The sequence below is a fragment of the Asterias amurensis genome, chromosome 8, assembly GCF_032118995.1.
Source record: "Asterias amurensis chromosome 8, ASM3211899v1".
NCBI classification, from domain to species: domain Eukaryota; kingdom Metazoa; phylum Echinodermata; class Asteroidea; order Forcipulatida; family Asteriidae; genus Asterias; species Asterias amurensis.
The window spans coordinates 14,681,928-14,699,096 of NC_092655.1; the positions used below are offsets into that span (position 1 = coordinate 14,681,928).

A 17,169-nucleotide genomic window follows, 5' to 3' on the forward strand; every position below is an offset into this window, starting at 1 on the left:
TTATCTTAGAATCCATTGATTTTGGTAAAGCGCAAGCAACCTCGGCCCGTTTTTTACACACGGAACCTTTAACAACAGCTACAATGCATTCAGTACTTGATACCAGGCTGTATAACAAGTCGTACACGAGGCAGAGTATGCTCTCACCAGTATTGCTCTTCTGTTTGCAGCCTCTACTTAGCATAAACTATGCTGCTTAGCATAGGTCTCAGCATAGGACTCTGCAGTGCAGATCAATGTAATTGGTGATTAACTACACCGGTGTATCCTCATATTAAACTATTAATAGTCATATGACACCACTCAATTTGCATAATCCAAGCGCACATGTTTGACTTTAATCCGCAGCACAATTTGCAACGCTTAGCACAGGCTCTTACCAATTAGAAAGAAAAAACACTTGTTTGTGTTATTATAACTGCCAGTGAGTGCATAAGTATGTTCTCCAGTCAATAAAAGGCACAAGATTATTATTATTTTTCTCACATTTTGTTTTCTTCTGTACATTTCAATTCAATTCAATTCAATTCGCTTCAAGCCTTCACCAGAAGTGGGTTCGCCAATGTCTGGTGATATCCTCCCCCCCCCCTTTAAACCAGTTTAAACTGGTTGAAACCAGTCTGATGTGCCCTGGTCCGGTTTTATTTGCTGGCCCAGTCAATCAAACTTAATTTGGGTCAACCAATTCCATCAATAATGCCTTTTTGCTTTTTTTCAAAGTTCAAACCATAATATGTAGGAGAGTAGGTCACAGTGAGAAACCTGCAACTCCAATGTCTGGACTGCAAGCTAGCCAAGACACCCCTCTGGCATGAACTCCTTGTGATATCTTCTTTGTCTGATCGCAATCACGAGCAAACAACAATCAACTGCAATCCTTGATTGCAACTTCAAATTTCCTCCACGTTTTCACACTGGGTCAATTCCAGTTTGAACTGGTTTGATAATCCAATTTGAACCGGTCACAGAGAGAGCTTTACACAATACCATGCTCTTCCATACATCTGCATCCACAACTAGGGTTCATTGACACGCTAGCTCCGCCTCCTCTCTGGAAAATCTCTTCACAGACGACGTCTTGCTACGATCCAACTGAAGGGGGGAACTTGCGCTAGCACACTGACCAATAAGGAACATGAGTGGATGTCTCTATAACAACATGAATATTCATCAAAAAATTTCTAAAAAGGCTACCGCTACAACTTGGACTAGTATTATTATGTGAAAAAAAAATTTTGGTTATAGGATTACAAAGTTTATAGGTACAGGAGCATATGCCACAGTTTGGGAATAACAAGTTTGGATGACATTTAAATAGGCAACGACACAACTTTTGCTTTTTTGGGGGGGGGGGGGGGAAATGTCAAAATTTTAAATATATTCCAGACATTTTACATGAAAAAATCTGATTGCGATATCATCGACAACTTCATAAGTTTTTAGTTACAATTACAGAAACTTCTGTCTAAAAATTCATCAGCAATTCTTAATACAACCGTCCGTTACAATACTTTGTTTCCTCTTTAAAAAAAATTGTCAAACAACGAGTGAAAAGCTTGATTAAAAAGAAAACAAATTATCCGAGTGACTCGTCTTTCGCAATATTACTCCCAAATCAACCAAACACATCTCCAGAGTACTCAAGTTTTTGTTTTTTTCATTACTATAAATGTAGTCACACACTAAACCTATACAGTGCAGGTAAATTGCTCTTTCAGTCAAAATTGTCGCAAGAAGTATTCTCTTTTGATACTCATTGTCCAAAAATCTGACTGACCTTTTGGTTTACAAGCCAACAGCTTGGGTTGGGAAATCAGGGGTCATCTCCCTTTCAACAATGTTCTGTGTAATCTGGGTATTGATGTTTTCTTGGTGTTGAACGATCTACTCTATCGCAATGGGAGACTTTGGAATGCTAGGTGGCAGCAGACTCACAAAGTAACTTTCCAATGTTCGCATAGTTCTGAGTATGCGCATGATATCCAGAACATTTGATTTACCTGGCAAGTCTCCCATTCCCTTATCTTTATCTTAGAGTGTCTACCATTTCAACACCATCAAGACCTCTTAATCTTATGTCTGATTCATACCTCCTGCGAATGCGATACGAAATTTGACGTCACAAACTTGCAACGAATAATTTGTATCAGTTGACTTGTACTCAACTCCTGCGAGACATCAACATTTGAATCGCATAAACATTGGCATGAAGCACGAATCGGGCGTAAGGGTTGTCCACAATATGACTTGATGAATATGAGGCTAACGATAGTTTCTTTAGTAAGTACAGGGGTCAGTTTATGATCTTTCAATGCCTAAGTGTCATTGGTCAGTGTGCAGCCACAGAACCCTTCTTCAGGGTCAGTTCCTTGATGCTAAACACAACCTTCTCCTTGTTGGGGGCAGGAGTTGCCGCCATGCAGAATCTGTGTTTAGAAAGAAGGAGAGAGGAAAAAAAAAAAAAAAAAAGTAAGAACAAAAATGTTAATCACACACAAACAGAATTTCGCCAGACACACAAGGCCTGAAGGCCACTTCAAGGTGTGGGCTACAGTTATTTTTTTTTCCAGAGGCCGTTGCCACCTACTCCTAGGGCTGAAACAGGGTTACCCCTTTTACAGTCCATACGGATGTAGGCTTGGGTATCATCAGTCCGAAGCCTAGCCGGTAGAGCAGAAAGCACTACCTCCCCAATTTTACATAGCAAGTGTCTCGACCGGGATTCCAACCAACACTCTGCTGATCAAACACCAGAGCTTAACCGCTCGGCCATGACACGCCCCATGTAGACACATGTAGACAACAGTACTGACAATCATCATGTGAACAATCTACATTGTAGGCCTAATACTTAGATACGTTTTTTCCCGTTCCACTTTATTGGTGAAGTGGAGCATTGCGTAGGTTTTTTTTCGATGTTTTTGTAGTTAAGTGAACCAACATATCAAGTCAAGCAACATGTACAATATACACCAAGTAGCATTTGAAACTTTGCATGGTGTTCCGATATTTTCACACTACAAAAAAAACCTCTCGGGAAATAACTTATTTCAAGGAAATAACTAACCCTGCACACAGGGGTAGGTTTAAGGGAGTTAACCCCGGGGTTAAACATTTTTCTGTGAGACGACCTTACATATTGCTGGGAAATAGTATTCCCGTGAGCTACCAAATTGGGATAGTGCGAACGGTTACTGGGGTGGCGGTGGGGTAAAAAACTTTTCCAGGGAAATGGATCTGTAGTGTGAAAAGGCCTTATGTTCCTCTTGTGCAGAAGTACGTGTACCCCTCCTATAATCTAGAGAAGTACCACAGAGTTATATATAAGAACTAGAAGGCGCACTGGCCTATATACCCCACACATGCAGCCATTTTCTAAGTTGACAAAACAGCAGTGCACAGCATGTGTCTGTGCGGCCATTTTGTAAGTTGACAAAATAGCACCGCATAGCAATTTCAATAAACACAAATTCCAACGTGTACTTCATTTTCAATGCACGTACAGAATGGCGATCGTGTCTCCTGGCGGTCCTGTCACATTTGTGCTAGCAGCATCACCAGTGCGCCCTCTAGTTCTTATATATAACTCCATGAGAAGTACATACTGAGATTACAAGCACACAATGGAGACATGAAGGGGGGGGGGGTTTCACAATGTGTCATATTAAGCACAAAATGGGATTTGTTACAGAATCCCCTTGGCTTCATTTCCCCCCTCCCCCCAAACGCACACAAACATACACCAATGATGAAATCAATCTTTCTTTGCAAATTTCATCAGCCGGATCAGCCTCAACGACCCCAGGCATAATTTTCAGAAGAAGAAAAACTATCGTCTTTCCTTTCATTTCTTTTAAATAATAAAATTTAATTCAAGAATCACCTGTCCGTAAAAAAAAAGATGAACTGTTTTGAAAGACGCTCCACCTGAGCTGATGGTGCAGACTTTCAAAACAAATACAAGACAAATCAAATGAGAAAGAAAAAGGGGGGACAAAAATGAAATCGAAACAAAATCAGAAAAAGTACTCTTCAACATTGTTTATCATGCTACAACCAGGCTACAACTGTGCAGTGTGTACAATTGGCAATATACAAAGAACCACCCAGTATATGGTATTTGATATGTAGTCCTGGCTCCATTTAGCTGGGGGCTAAAATCACCGATATTATTAGTCTCAATATTTTGACAGGAGATAATAATAACCATTCCCATACACATTACAATTCCGTTATTTTCTGATTTGTCAAGAACCGCCCACTCTTTTACTTAATCAAACGGGGGAAGGGTACACCAGCTATTGTTCATTCATTCCCAAAAAATCTTGAATGAAACGTATTTCTATTTTGGGGTTGGCTTCAGAACAACCAATAGTGTCAATTGATTGCCTGAAAAAAAAGCTGGCAAAAAAGAAGAACAAGAAAAAAGGAAACAAGGTGAAGCTGAATGATAGAGTTTAAGTTTCCTCAACCCATGTAAATACTGGCTTCCAGAAAAATAATATAATAATAATAATATCAAAGTCTTACTTTACACAGCCCTACTAAGTCTTTATACAGACCTACCAAGTCTAACGCATTAGGCGTGAGCCTTAGCATTTGGGCTCTGTCTCACGCTCACACGCACAGCAACCATTTTCTCACACATTGGGGCCAGACCGGGAAAAAAATAAAAATTAACGACAATGCATTGCCAAATCGTGCTCGTGTGTACAAAAAACGCAATCTACAATATTTGCACAATCTTCAGATTGCACGCAGTTTATCAGAATCATCAACTTGAGCTGCTGTACAAACAGAGCGCAAATTTGCAGATTGCGCACTTTTTTGCTCTCCCAGCAGGTTCAGCTAAAATTTGGCAGAGAGCAACACTATTTAATTAATTAGAACCTAAAATTCTATAAGTAATTCTAAATTGAACCCCCCCCCCTCCCCCGCAACTTTGTGTCAGAAGTACATTTGACAAAGTTTAAAGTTAACGTTTAACTAACAAGCAATGTTTCTTGCTTTATTTTCTTTAAATTTTTACAATTCCATTCCTGTTTCAAGCACATGTTTTATCAACAGCGTGGTTCCTTGACTTATTTAGGTAGCGCTGAACCATAGCAGCTCATTAAACAACGGCAGATCCTACAACTTTTAACTAAACATTGACACAAAAAACAAGCTCTAAAGAACATGCAGTGAAAGAGGAAGGGTTTTATAGACAGGGGGTATGGTGAACGGTTAACACAGCTGTTCCTCTTCATGTTCAAGAGACTCACTTCAAAAAGGACATGTTCGGGCGCCAAAAGGTTCAAGTTTAGTATGCACGGTAGTTGTTTATTTGTGTTTGAGGGAGGCACGGCAAAAGACTGAGGGAGAGGTAATGAAACGGCAGAGAGAGAAAATACACAACAATTATAAGATGAGACTCTTATAACAGAGCTGCCTTACATTTGCATCAGGGAGACTTTTGTAAACCAACCAGGGAAATGTTCACCCTTGTACAAGAATCACAGAGATATTTTTAAATTCAGCATTATATGGGAAACGTTTACAATGTATAATAAGATATGTTAAATTTGCATCGGGGATAAAGAATATTAATTTTTTTTTTTTTTATCCATACACCGATGTGTGTTAGCACTGTATACTCAGTACTTTCCCGAGTTCTGTAAAAAAAAATCTCACAGGCATCTTACTTGGGTGGGATTCGAACCCACGACCCTTGCTTTATCCCTATGTTTACAATGTACATACATGTACTTACAGATTTTCAAGTTTGCTCATCAGAACATGGGAAGATAAGTTTATTTTCAGGGCAGAATCTGGGAGAGTTGGCAGCATATAATTTTTAATTTTTTTTCATGCACGTCGCCAGACACATAAGGCCTGAAGGCCACTTCAAGGTGTGGGCAACAATTTTTTTTGCCACCTACTCCTAGCTAGGGCTGAAACAGGGTTGCCCCTTTTACAGTCCATACGGATGTAGGCTTGTGTATCCCTCGAACAAAAAATACTATGTTTTGGCTATGTGTTGCAACTCTAACTATTTAAATTGTTGAGCTTCATATTCAGGCCGGTGACCGAGCTTTTTCAGTCTCTGTCCTTCGGCAAATGGAATAAACTTCCCCCTCATATAAGAAACTCAACTGGTCTCACTCCTTTTAGAAAGGCCCTAAAGACCCATCTTTTAGCAGGTGGCGTTTAATCCGAGTTTATCCAGTCTGTCCCCTCCCCCACCCCTACCCCATATATCTGGCTTTCTCTTCCTTTTTTTTCTTTTTCTTTTTTGAGTGCTTTGCATCCTCTGGTTAAAGGCGCTTTTATAAATGTCCTGTTTATTATTATTATGATGCCCAATGGGCGTCTCAAAGCAATGACTATTTTGACAGGTGTTCAGAGCTACACTATGTATATTTGAACTACATGAGACCCATTTATAGCACATTGTTAAGATTAGCCAACATGATACAGCGCATTGTGTACACAAGCATTGCAAAAACACTGCGGCAAACACTTCTCTTCTTTTCTATTGAATCCTCACATTAAGCCGCACAAATTATCGGACTGTGTTCTTTTTAGTTGATATTTGACATTAAAGTGATCCCCTGGCTGCTGCTTGCCAGGTTGTATTATAAGCTTGGGTCTGATCCCTTGCTACAAGGCAATTAAACATTGCATATCTTCTGACTGGCACCCCCCAAACCAAAATATTATTATTTACAAAATAGGGAGATTGCCTACATTAGGACTGGATAGCTAAACTGATAGAGTACCGGCACTTGAATCCCGAAGTTTGTGGTTCAAATCCGGCTCTAGTAAAACAATTTTTTTTTCTTCCCCAAATTATTAGAAATATACCTAATCAGTTTCTCTTGTGGTGTTTCACTGGATTCTTTTACGTACATTACAGGAACACACAGTTATGATGGCTTTTAAGTCCCAACTGACGGGGACAAAAGCAATTGTGATGAAGTGCCATGCTCAAGGACACACTTGTGCCATGAGGGGAGAGGGTGCCAAACCCACACTCTGACCACTCCCACTCAGCCACACTCAGAGACACAAGTGCCTTGACCGAGGACCCAATCCCACAGCCTGACAAGACCCAAATCTGAGTCTGGTGTACACAGACCACTCAGCCATTGTCAGAGACACAAGTGGCATGACTGGGGCCCAAATGCCACACCTTGACAACACCAGAATCCAGAGTCTGGTGTACGTAGACCTCTCCTACTCAGCCACGCTCAGATACACAAGTGCCTTGACCGGGGACCCAAATCCCACAGCCTGACAAGACCAAAATCTGAGTCTGGTGTACACAGACCACTCTCAGCCATTGTCAGAGACACAAGTGGCAAGACCAGGGACCAGATCCCACACCTTGACAACACCAGAATCCAGAGTCAGGAGTGCGTTTTGGCGACCCCAACCAAAAACTGTTTCTGACGTCATAACCAAAATGGTAACCGAGCTCACAACTCGGTTACAGCAGAACCAACGACCAACAACCGAAACAGTTTTTGGTTGGGGTCGCCAAAACGCACTCCTGGTGTACGTAGACCACTCCCACTCAGCCACGCTCAGATACACAAGTGGCAAGACCAGGGACCAGATCCCACACCTTGACAACACCAGAACCCAGAGTCTTGTGTACTCGACCACTCGACCATGACACTCCAGGCAGTGAGGGGTATGGAAGAGCCAGTTATAATATATAAGTCAGCTGTGGTCAGTAATTGCATGGGAGACCATTCCATGTCGTGGCTGAGTGGTTAACCTAAGATATGAGGATAGTTCACTCGAGTAGCTAACTTTGCTACTAACTTTGTTGCTAGCTAACTAGCTAACTTTGTGAATGCAAAAGATAGCTAACTTTGCAAGTTCAATGGTGTACATGTAGGAGGATAACAATAAGGAACACACACGAGAGCTGTGGGAACTCTACTAAGCGAGACAACCCCCCCCCCCCCCCCCCCGAGTCTTAGGAGTGATTCTCAAGAGTCACATTTGAAGGTCTTTGGTTTCATTACCAGAATGATATAAGAATCATACCAACAACAATAGGCTCTTACTAAATCACAACAAATCTTTACAGCAGTTAGGCATTATCATATCATGTTTGCCGCAAACAAAATATTTTTTTTTCTTCTTCTGTTTTCCACTCTCTCCTGAAAATGATTAGAGCGTACTTATAAATCGAAACATTGAGTTGAAACTAATGGTTCCTTTTCAATGAACATGGTGTTGCCGCAAACCTTGCTGTATAATTTCCGTTGTCGTTGTGTTCTGATGAACAGTCAGTGACCAGAAGCAGCTGCAGCACTGCCAGTGTGTACTACAGTACATGTACACATGTACATGTACTAAAGCTCTATAAACACAGAGTTATCAAAAACTCTTTCTCCATTTATTAGTACTGTAAAGGGCATTTCCATTACTGAACAACAATGTTTATACAGCGATTTAAAAGAAGATAAAAGCCTAGGAATTCAATGGATCAGAAATTGAAGTCCACAAACAGAACAAAAATGCGTGCAATTCACATGGGAGACACAAGGGAGGGGGAAAATGGAACAACACGATGAAATGTTCACAGAGGAAGGGATAAAAACATTGACGTACCTCTTAAAGTCCTCAATCTCTCTTTCTGTCTCATCCATCTCGGCCATGTCTGCGTTCTCCTTTGGCATGAAGATCTCATCTAGTCAAAGAAAAAGAAAAACAGAGTTGAGTTTTCAACGATGAAAACGTGTAAGGTTTTTTTCCACATTTTTTTAAAACCTCAACTCCAATGACTGATCGAGCTTAAACTTTAACTGGTTTCTTACTTCATATATTATGTTTGGTTAGGCCTACTTAAAGTGTCTTTGACCATTACCAATGTTACACATCTGCTTAATCTGGAAAAATTACGAGGACGTAAATTAGTCTTTATAGAGATGTTCAGACAACAGTTTCTAAACCTGTAAACTGTGCAGAGGGATAACAAATTGATTGGGGATTTCACTACACAGTCCACCTTAGTACATGTAAGTAAAAGTATCCGCTTTTCGTCCGTCACACTCGCTCTGTGCAAATTAGCCCAGATACAGAACATGAATGTGTGCATGGCATGAAGATTCGACGCCATTCACATTTTTGGGGAGTGGGCAGTTTTCATCCTTCGATTTTGTCCATTCACAAATTGATCTTTGCTACATACAAAAGGATCTCAATCCAATTACAATCTACTTCTTGATCCTTCAAGCCTTTGCTATGTGAAAGAAAAAACATCTAATTGGATGCTAGGAAGGAGAGCCTGGCTCTCGACAAAATGCCATCAAAAACACCTGCTGAATTTCACTCCAAAGTCTACAGAATAAATATTCATTACAGGAAGCGGGCAGCATACAGGAATTAAAAACCACCGTCATGACCGCTGTATTAGAGCAGACTTATTTGTTAGCTCAGCTACATGCATGTTCAAATATTAATAAAGAAAGTTTAAGCCAAAGAATCTTCAATTGGCTCAACTGCATGCGATCTTTTCTTGGCAGAATTTATCCGCTCTGCAGTTTCATCCGCGCAATCAAACCAGGGGCAGTGTTTCCAACCATTCCTGCAAGATCAACTAAAGCCCGGTTTATATTCTTCATGTGAATGCAAATGCAAAGTGAATTTTGGCGCACAAAATTGGCTATGAATAATTTGCAACGGTTGTCAACTCCTGTGTAACATTCGCTGCGAAAACAGCCATGTGACATCAAAATTCGCATTCAAAGGAAGTATAAACCAGGCTTTATTATAAAAAAGATTCTGCGCAAACCATTTCTGCATGAATAACACCACTGATCCCGAATTAGATTCCCACATGTGCATGACTGCTCGATAGCTTCTACTGGCAAAGACTGGGAATGAAAATATCTGTCAACAATCTCTATCCAAAAATAATGTTTACATCTGGCAGAAGAGTGACAAATACTCTTGAAATACTTGAACAACTTTCTGGAGAGAATGACTTGGTTTAGAGAATCAATAATGTAAAGGCCCCTGAAACCACTTGTTACGCGGCGACAGCGTCTTCTTGTGTTTAACTTGGGAACATGATTGGGGAAAATACGGAGCAGGGATTTTGATCTCCAATTTCTGGGAAAACAAAGCCGTCCCCCGAACAAATATCGGTTATCCTCGTAGATCACTTCATTGTCTAACCGTGAATGCTTTCAAAACGTCTGTCAATAGTTCTAATTCCCCACGAGATGTTAAGGGAGGATACCCAGGGCGAGGAAAGAAACACCCTGCATTTTCGAACTAGAGATAATTTCCCTGCGGCAAATGGAATTTGGAACCAATGGAGAGCGGTGACAGACAACCTTCAGGATAAACAATTTGCGATGAGAGAGGATTCCTGTCAAACAAGGCTACTTATACCCCCTGGAAGTCCACATGATTAATGTGTGTAGGTTGTGGGCAAACATTACACCGTGTGGCGTGAGCCGTGACTTGGAAATTATTGGACTTTATTGCGCGGTGGATTCTCTCTCTCTCTCTCAAGAAATCAGGCAGAATGGGAAGCAACTGAAGTGAATGCTGCGAAAACATGAATGCGCGCAAACACAAAACGTAATTCATACATTAGTCAGAACTTGGAATGTGCCGTCTGTATGTATTAAATTTGTTCCACTGTCATGGCTGTAATTCTTCAAGCGATATTTCTTCAGTGTCTGTTTGAAAACGGGTAGAAAGTGTCTGGAGCTAGTGTTGATTACATGCTGTACCATTCATTGGTAACAGAAAAAAAATAGGGCAATCAAATTTCTCATTAAATGAAAAATAAGTCTTGCCAACATCGCTGCTCTACCTTCTGGGACTGACTTAATGAATTGAATTACAAATAGAAGGCATGTCAGCAAAAAGCCAAATTTTCACAGGTTTGTTATTTTATGGATATGTTGGGATACACCTAGTGAGACTGACTGGTCTTTGACAATTACCAATAGTGTCCAGTGTCTTAAAGGAGGTCATTCAGAACCATTAAGGTTTTGTTTTTTTGTGTTTGCCAAATCTTCTCTTTTGTTTTAACTTAACAGTTGATTGAAAATGATCTGCTTCATCTGAGGTACATGTAGGCCCTATTGCTTTTTCCCTTAAAGTATGGAAACAGTTTTTAAAAACAAAATCAAATCTATTCTAAGGAAAACTTAAGGGTTTGGAATTGCCGTTGTGTGACTTCTGACTTGCACCCAAAACAAACAAATTATATTGACAAAAAAGGGAAACTGCCAAGATAGGGCTATATTGCTTAGTTTGTGGAGCAGCGGCAGCACAGTAACCCAGAGGTCGTTGGTTGAAATCCCGCTCGAGTCAATTTATCTTTGTTCTGAAACCCCAAATTTTCAAAACTTTACCCAGTCAGTTTTGCTTAAGATTTATTATTGGGTTGAAAAGGGAACAAACAAATTTACAAAGATATAGGCCTTTACGAGAAACTTCTAAAATGAGACCACAGCTGGATGGAATTATTTGCTGAGGAATCAAATCAAGATCCATGTCCAATTAGTTTCTTGACATTTAAGTACATCTCTAGGTTTCCTTCAAACCAAAGGCCAACTGTCATTAAAAATTACTGCCGAGAACGGAATTTAATAACTTACTTTGACAAAAGCAAATCTTGTCGAGTGGACATAATTACAATGCCACATACCCGCCTGTATGCTTCGTCTTTGAAAGGGCAAGGGCAATTGTAAGTTTCTACTAGAGCATTTCTAGGACACCAAGGCATGGAGGGCATGGAGGCAATCGCCCCTGTTGCATCTGTGAAGAATCAGGCCTGCATGAAGCAAGTATTGCTTTCAGACCTGTATACTTCGTTTTTGAAAGGTACCAAGGCATTTTCTCCTTGCTAAAGGGCTACTTATGAGGAAAATGTAATATTCTACTGGAGCATTTCAAGGGCACCAGTGCACTGACCAGGGGCATGGAGGCAATCGCCACCACTGCTAATCGCCTCCATGAAGTATCATGCCTGCAGAGTTTACAGGAAACCAGTAGACAATACTACAAAAAAGCAGCGTTAGTCTAATATATAAAACAAGAAAGGTAGTGTAGTAGCACTTTAAGACCAAATAGTTACATGAAGAACTGCAAGAGCTTTCATAGCAACAACTAATTCATCAGATGAAATGAAGGGGACAAGCCAAGCACAAGTAGTATGACGAGAGGGTGACGGGTAAATGAATCCATTACATGTACTTGGCTTTTCCCCTTCATTGGATTTGATGAAGTAGGAAATCAGTACTGCAATATTAGACTGCTGTCTTAGACAAGCAAGATGAATTGATTGTAATTTTGACCGTATGAGGATGCTTTCAACGGCAAACTTCCTGGGGTCGATTTCACAAAGAGTTAAACTTAGGACTAGTCCTAGGAGATATTAAAAACGTATGGCTAGTCCTAAGTTAGGACAAGTAACTCAACCTAGCTAGAGATACATGTAAGACTAGTCTTAACTCTTTGTGAAATCCACCCCTGGCACCATAACAACAGTTTTATATTTGTGTATGTTGTTTTCAATGGTCAAATAAGTATGATAATTAATCATTTGTTTACCCCTTGCTTTTTGCTGTGTGCTTTAAAACTCTCTCTCTCTTTCTCTATTCATGTATTTCCACTTGACTGCTTTATGTTACATTTACCGGTAGTTACCGGTTCATGTCTGTTGTGTTGTCATTTAGCCTTTGAGAAAGACTCTGCTTGGCTTAAAAAATCAGGCCATTAACTATTTTTTTGTGAATATTACTAAACAGCGCAAAAATCCTGTTCGCATCACGTAAATTTGGGGCACACACACGCCCTCATGCGGTCAAACGTACTGTAAATTAAAAAAGCCTGGATTAAAAAGATCTACTCACCAATGGAAGCATTAGGATTTTCAGAAGAACTCCTTTTCTTTTTCTTCTTCTTCAGACTGCCGTTGCTCATCGCCTGAGAGTCCCCACCAATGCCGTTAATGGCCGCCTTGTCCTGTTTAAGGACAGACGACTGGCCGTCTACCTTCTTGGATGGTTGTTGTTGTTGTTGACACTGGGTGGGCGTCTTCCCCATGACGTGATTCTTCTCCTTTGGATCTGCTCTGTGCTTGAGGTCCTCTTTCTGTTTGTGATGGTTCTCATGCTGGCTTTCTGGTTGTTGCTTCTTAGTGCTGCCCTTTGTTGGGTTGGCGGCAGTGGGTGCTGCTGTGGTCTTCTTGGATGGGACGTTGCTGTCGCCGCCACCGCTGCTCTCCGTGCCTTTCTTGATGGTTAACTTGCCGTTCTGCTGCAGATTGTTGGTACAGTTGCCGTCCTGCTCTGCGGTTTGCTTTGGTTTGGCTTGATGCTGCTGTTGGTTCTTCTGATTCTTCTCTGATTGTTTATTGTGCTGCTGTGCCGCTGTTGTTGTTAAGTTGTCTTGCTTCAGACCCTGCTGTTTATTCTTTTCTTTGTTGGCTGAAGCCTTTGTGGAAACATTGGGTTTTTCACTGGGGACTGCCTGATGCTGTTGTTTGGTTGCCTGGTGTGCTGCGACCTGCTTAGTTGGAGACTGTCGACTAGCGGACTGCTTCAGTTGCACCGAGGCAGCACACGTACCATTGCTTTGGCTGCTTTTCTGCGGCTGCTGTTGCTGCTGCTGCTTAGGACCCTGTTGTTGCTGTTGCTGAGGATGCTGCAAGACACCATCTCGCGTGCCTTTCTTTTTTATCTTTAATGACGGAGCCTCCGTTTTGCCATTTTTCATCTGCTGCTTTAGTTGCTGCTGCTTTAATTGCTGCTGTTTTTCCACTCTATCACGCTCCCGTTGCTTCTGTAGTAGTTTCACAGCTGCCGCTGCTGCAGCTTCCTCTTTTCGTTTTTCTTCTTCCCTCGCTAGACCTCTCAAGACTTCCTCTATCTCGTCGTGTTTAGCTTTCTCTTCAGCCTGAAAAATAGAAGAACCAAGTTGCTGGGTGATATCTCAGATTTGCGTCAGAACCATTATTACTTTTTCGCTAACATATCTCATTATTAGGATTAGTACCAAATGACACTTTAAAAAACCATAAAGGTAAGATTTCCAAGTAAAGTTTTATGATAGGTATTATAAATTTACGATTAGGCCTAGCATTGATAATATATATTACACATCAAAATTGCAGTACATAAGCTGAATTACATTGATATTTACAAGATTAAAAAGAGGGATACAAAAATATAAAAGGCAATCATTATTCGCATAAAAATTAAAAGTCAAACAAAGTGACTCAACAAATACATAATTATAGAAAAGGCAAATACAAGTAGAAACGACAAAAACAAGTGGAAAAGGCAATTTATTCAAATTTGTAGAAAAGGCAAATAAACAAGTAGAAAAGTCAAATACAAGTACAAGTAGAATATGCAAATATACAAGTGGAAAAGGCAAACAATATAATGCAATGAGAAAATAAGCAACCAAGGCAAACACCAAGTGCCCCTTTGGATTCAATGTTGGGGAATAACAAATACTATGCAAAACAATTCATTTTAAAAAAGCCGCGAGAGATGTGGAATGGTACTTGTGCCACATCTGTCAATCCTATTGTATTCCTTCATAAGCATACTGGGCCCAATTTCATAAAGCTGTCAAGCAAAAAAATACTGCTAGGCGAGTTTCTTTGCTAAGCAAGAAATAAGTGGGGTGCCAGTCGCAGCAGTGGTAACTGTTGGTATTCTGGCTGGTAAAGCTTGTTTAGCTAAGCAAGATTATTTGTGCTTAGCAAGTTTTTTTGTCCTGACATGCTTTATGAATTGGGGCCTTGGTGTTATGGTTTGAACCAGCAAGGACAACAGAAAGGGCACAAGATTTGACAACAAATAATGCACAGTTATAGGATTTGAGGCATTGCATGGTGAGGTATCAATGTATATTATGTTTGCGGTAACACCACACGGTAAAGCAAGACAGTTCCCTAAGAACAACTCTACCTGGCAAGTAGATACACACATGGTGTTACCGCAAACCAAATATACATTAATGCACAGTTGTTCTTCAGTCATAAGCGTTCAATTCAATTCAAATCAATTCAAATCACATTCATCTATATACTGACATAACAAAAAGAGATACAATATACAAGGTAATAAAGAACAGAATAGACAGCATTATTATAGGCTGGGAAAAAGCAATGAAATAAGACAGTATGGTGAGTGAATTGACAAGCCAAGGTGTAGATGAAGTGATCAGCCTGTGGAAGGACAGAGACAAGGCAAATGGACAAACATAGCATGTAGTACATTTATAGAAATGAGCAAATACAATTTACACATCACAACAATTAATTCAGAGAAGGCACCATCATTTTGTTCAGGGCTCAAGATAATTGTACAAGCCCACTTTAAACACATCGCTGAACAATTTAAGGCCAAGCAACAGTGTGCAGGTTACCAGTCATAGATGGTACAGATGTGAAATGGTGCTTCTGCTGGTAACCTTATCTTGGTAAGCATAATTTTGTTGTGCTCAGCTGCTTTTTGTGCATAAGCAGATGTACGAAAATCATGATCTGCAGTTCTATTTTATAAAAAGATACACTTCAATGAAGGGCATAAAAACTAGATAAGCAAATCAAAAACTCAACAAATGAAATCTTGTTGTTTGGGTTTTTGTTGTTTTGTTTTATGTTTTTTTTTTTTTTTTTTTTTTTTGGGGGGGGGAGGCCTAAATCACCGACCTTCCTCTGTTTCTGCCGATGTCTCTTTGCAGCTTTTGTCTTAGCGTTGGTCTTCTCCCGTTGCTTCTCACCGTTGATGAAAGACACCAAGTCTTCCAGCGTCCTGTCATCTTCGAGGTCCAGATGGTCAAACTGGTCGCACTCGTGGTTGTGATCGGCAGAGGAAGGGGACTGGTCCTTGGGCTGCTCAAGACAAGAGAGAAATACAGAGAAATACAGAATCATCAATCTTGCTGATGTAGAATTATTTTCAGGCAGCTGAGATGGTTTAAGGAATGAAATGTCCCTGTGATCAGGGTACATAATAACGTTGGAAGCACTTTGAGACAGGGTGTATAGACGATGTGACCTATGTTTACATTCAAACCGCCCTCTGTTGACAAAACACTATATACGTCATGTTTCGCCGGGCACTGAGTTGCGTAGTCATAGTAAGATTGCGTACACTTTCTAGCTGGCTGCCAAAACACAAAGGTTTTGCCCGGCGGTATGCGCGCGAATCATGTTATGGTTTTCGTGTGACGTCAGAGGTCACATCAGCTATAAAGCGCTACATACATGTAAAAACCAAATATTATTATTATTATTTAAATTATTTAAAGGCATTGGACACTATTGGTTACTACTCAAAATAATTATTAGCATAAAAACGAGCAATGGAGAGCTGTTGATAGTATACAACATTGTGAGGAAACGGTTCCCTCTGAAGTAACGTAGTTTTTGAGAAAGAGATAATTTCTCACTCAATGAATAAAAGACTTTTCTTAGGCATCTGAAACCACACAAAATGTGTAACAAGGGTGTTATTTCTTTCATTATTCTCTTGCAACTTCGATGACCAATTGAGTAAAAACAAGATGCTATCAACTAACCGATTTCATTAACATTGTCTGACTCAAAACAAAAAGAATGCAGGTTATAAATTTAAAAAAGTGTTTTATATTATAGCGAATTTTTGTCAGTCAAGGTAAATACTTTGTAATACCCCAGGAGGGAATAAAAAACGAGGGTCAAGGTTAGTAAACCGAAGGGGGGAGAAGCCATACGTGTATAAAAGTAATTTTATGCAGGCATGATACTTCGCCCTTGAAAAGAAAAAAGGACAAAGCGCTATCCTACATGCGTACTCATGCTAAAGCCTTTTGTATAGTTTTTGTTACTTTCTTTGCAAATGAATGCTTGTGATATTTTTTCACAGGACTCGGGAAGTACTGAGTATACAGTACTAACACACATCGGTGTATGGGTAAAAACCAAATATAATATTACTTTCTTTGCAAAGCATGACCATTAGAATTGGATGAAATTTGTATATGGGCACGGCTGTATTGTATGGTGTGTTTTTTCAAAAAAAAGAGAATGAAAGTTAAAATTGTCTTCCGAAAAGAAAACCACAAGCATTAGCTTTTACTTGAACAAAAAAATACAAATGCTAAAAACAAAACTACAAAAGATTAATCATGCCAGCTTTGCGT

At 40.1% G+C, this 17,169-nt stretch overlaps 1 protein-coding gene across 2 annotated transcripts in view; it reads right to left on the minus strand.

Moving 5' to 3' along the window:
- Positions 1 to 236: 236 nt before the first annotated feature.
- Positions 237 to 17,169, minus strand: part of LOC139940558 (uncharacterized) — a 55,242-nt gene continuing 38,309 nt past the window's right edge. For both annotated transcript variants that reach the window (XM_071936859.1, XM_071936858.1), the window contains exons 16-19: positions 15,695 to 15,877; positions 12,879 to 13,923; positions 8,611 to 8,689; positions 237 to 2,426 (exon numbers count right to left, since the gene is read on the minus strand). In XM_071936859.1, the coding sequence (XP_071792960.1) occupies positions 2,330 to 2,426; positions 8,611 to 8,689; positions 12,879 to 13,923; positions 15,695 to 15,877 (1,404 nt within the window). In that variant the 3' untranslated portion in view covers positions 237 to 2,329. The remainder of the gene's footprint in view (positions 2,427 to 8,610; positions 8,690 to 12,878; positions 13,924 to 15,694; positions 15,878 to 17,169) is intronic.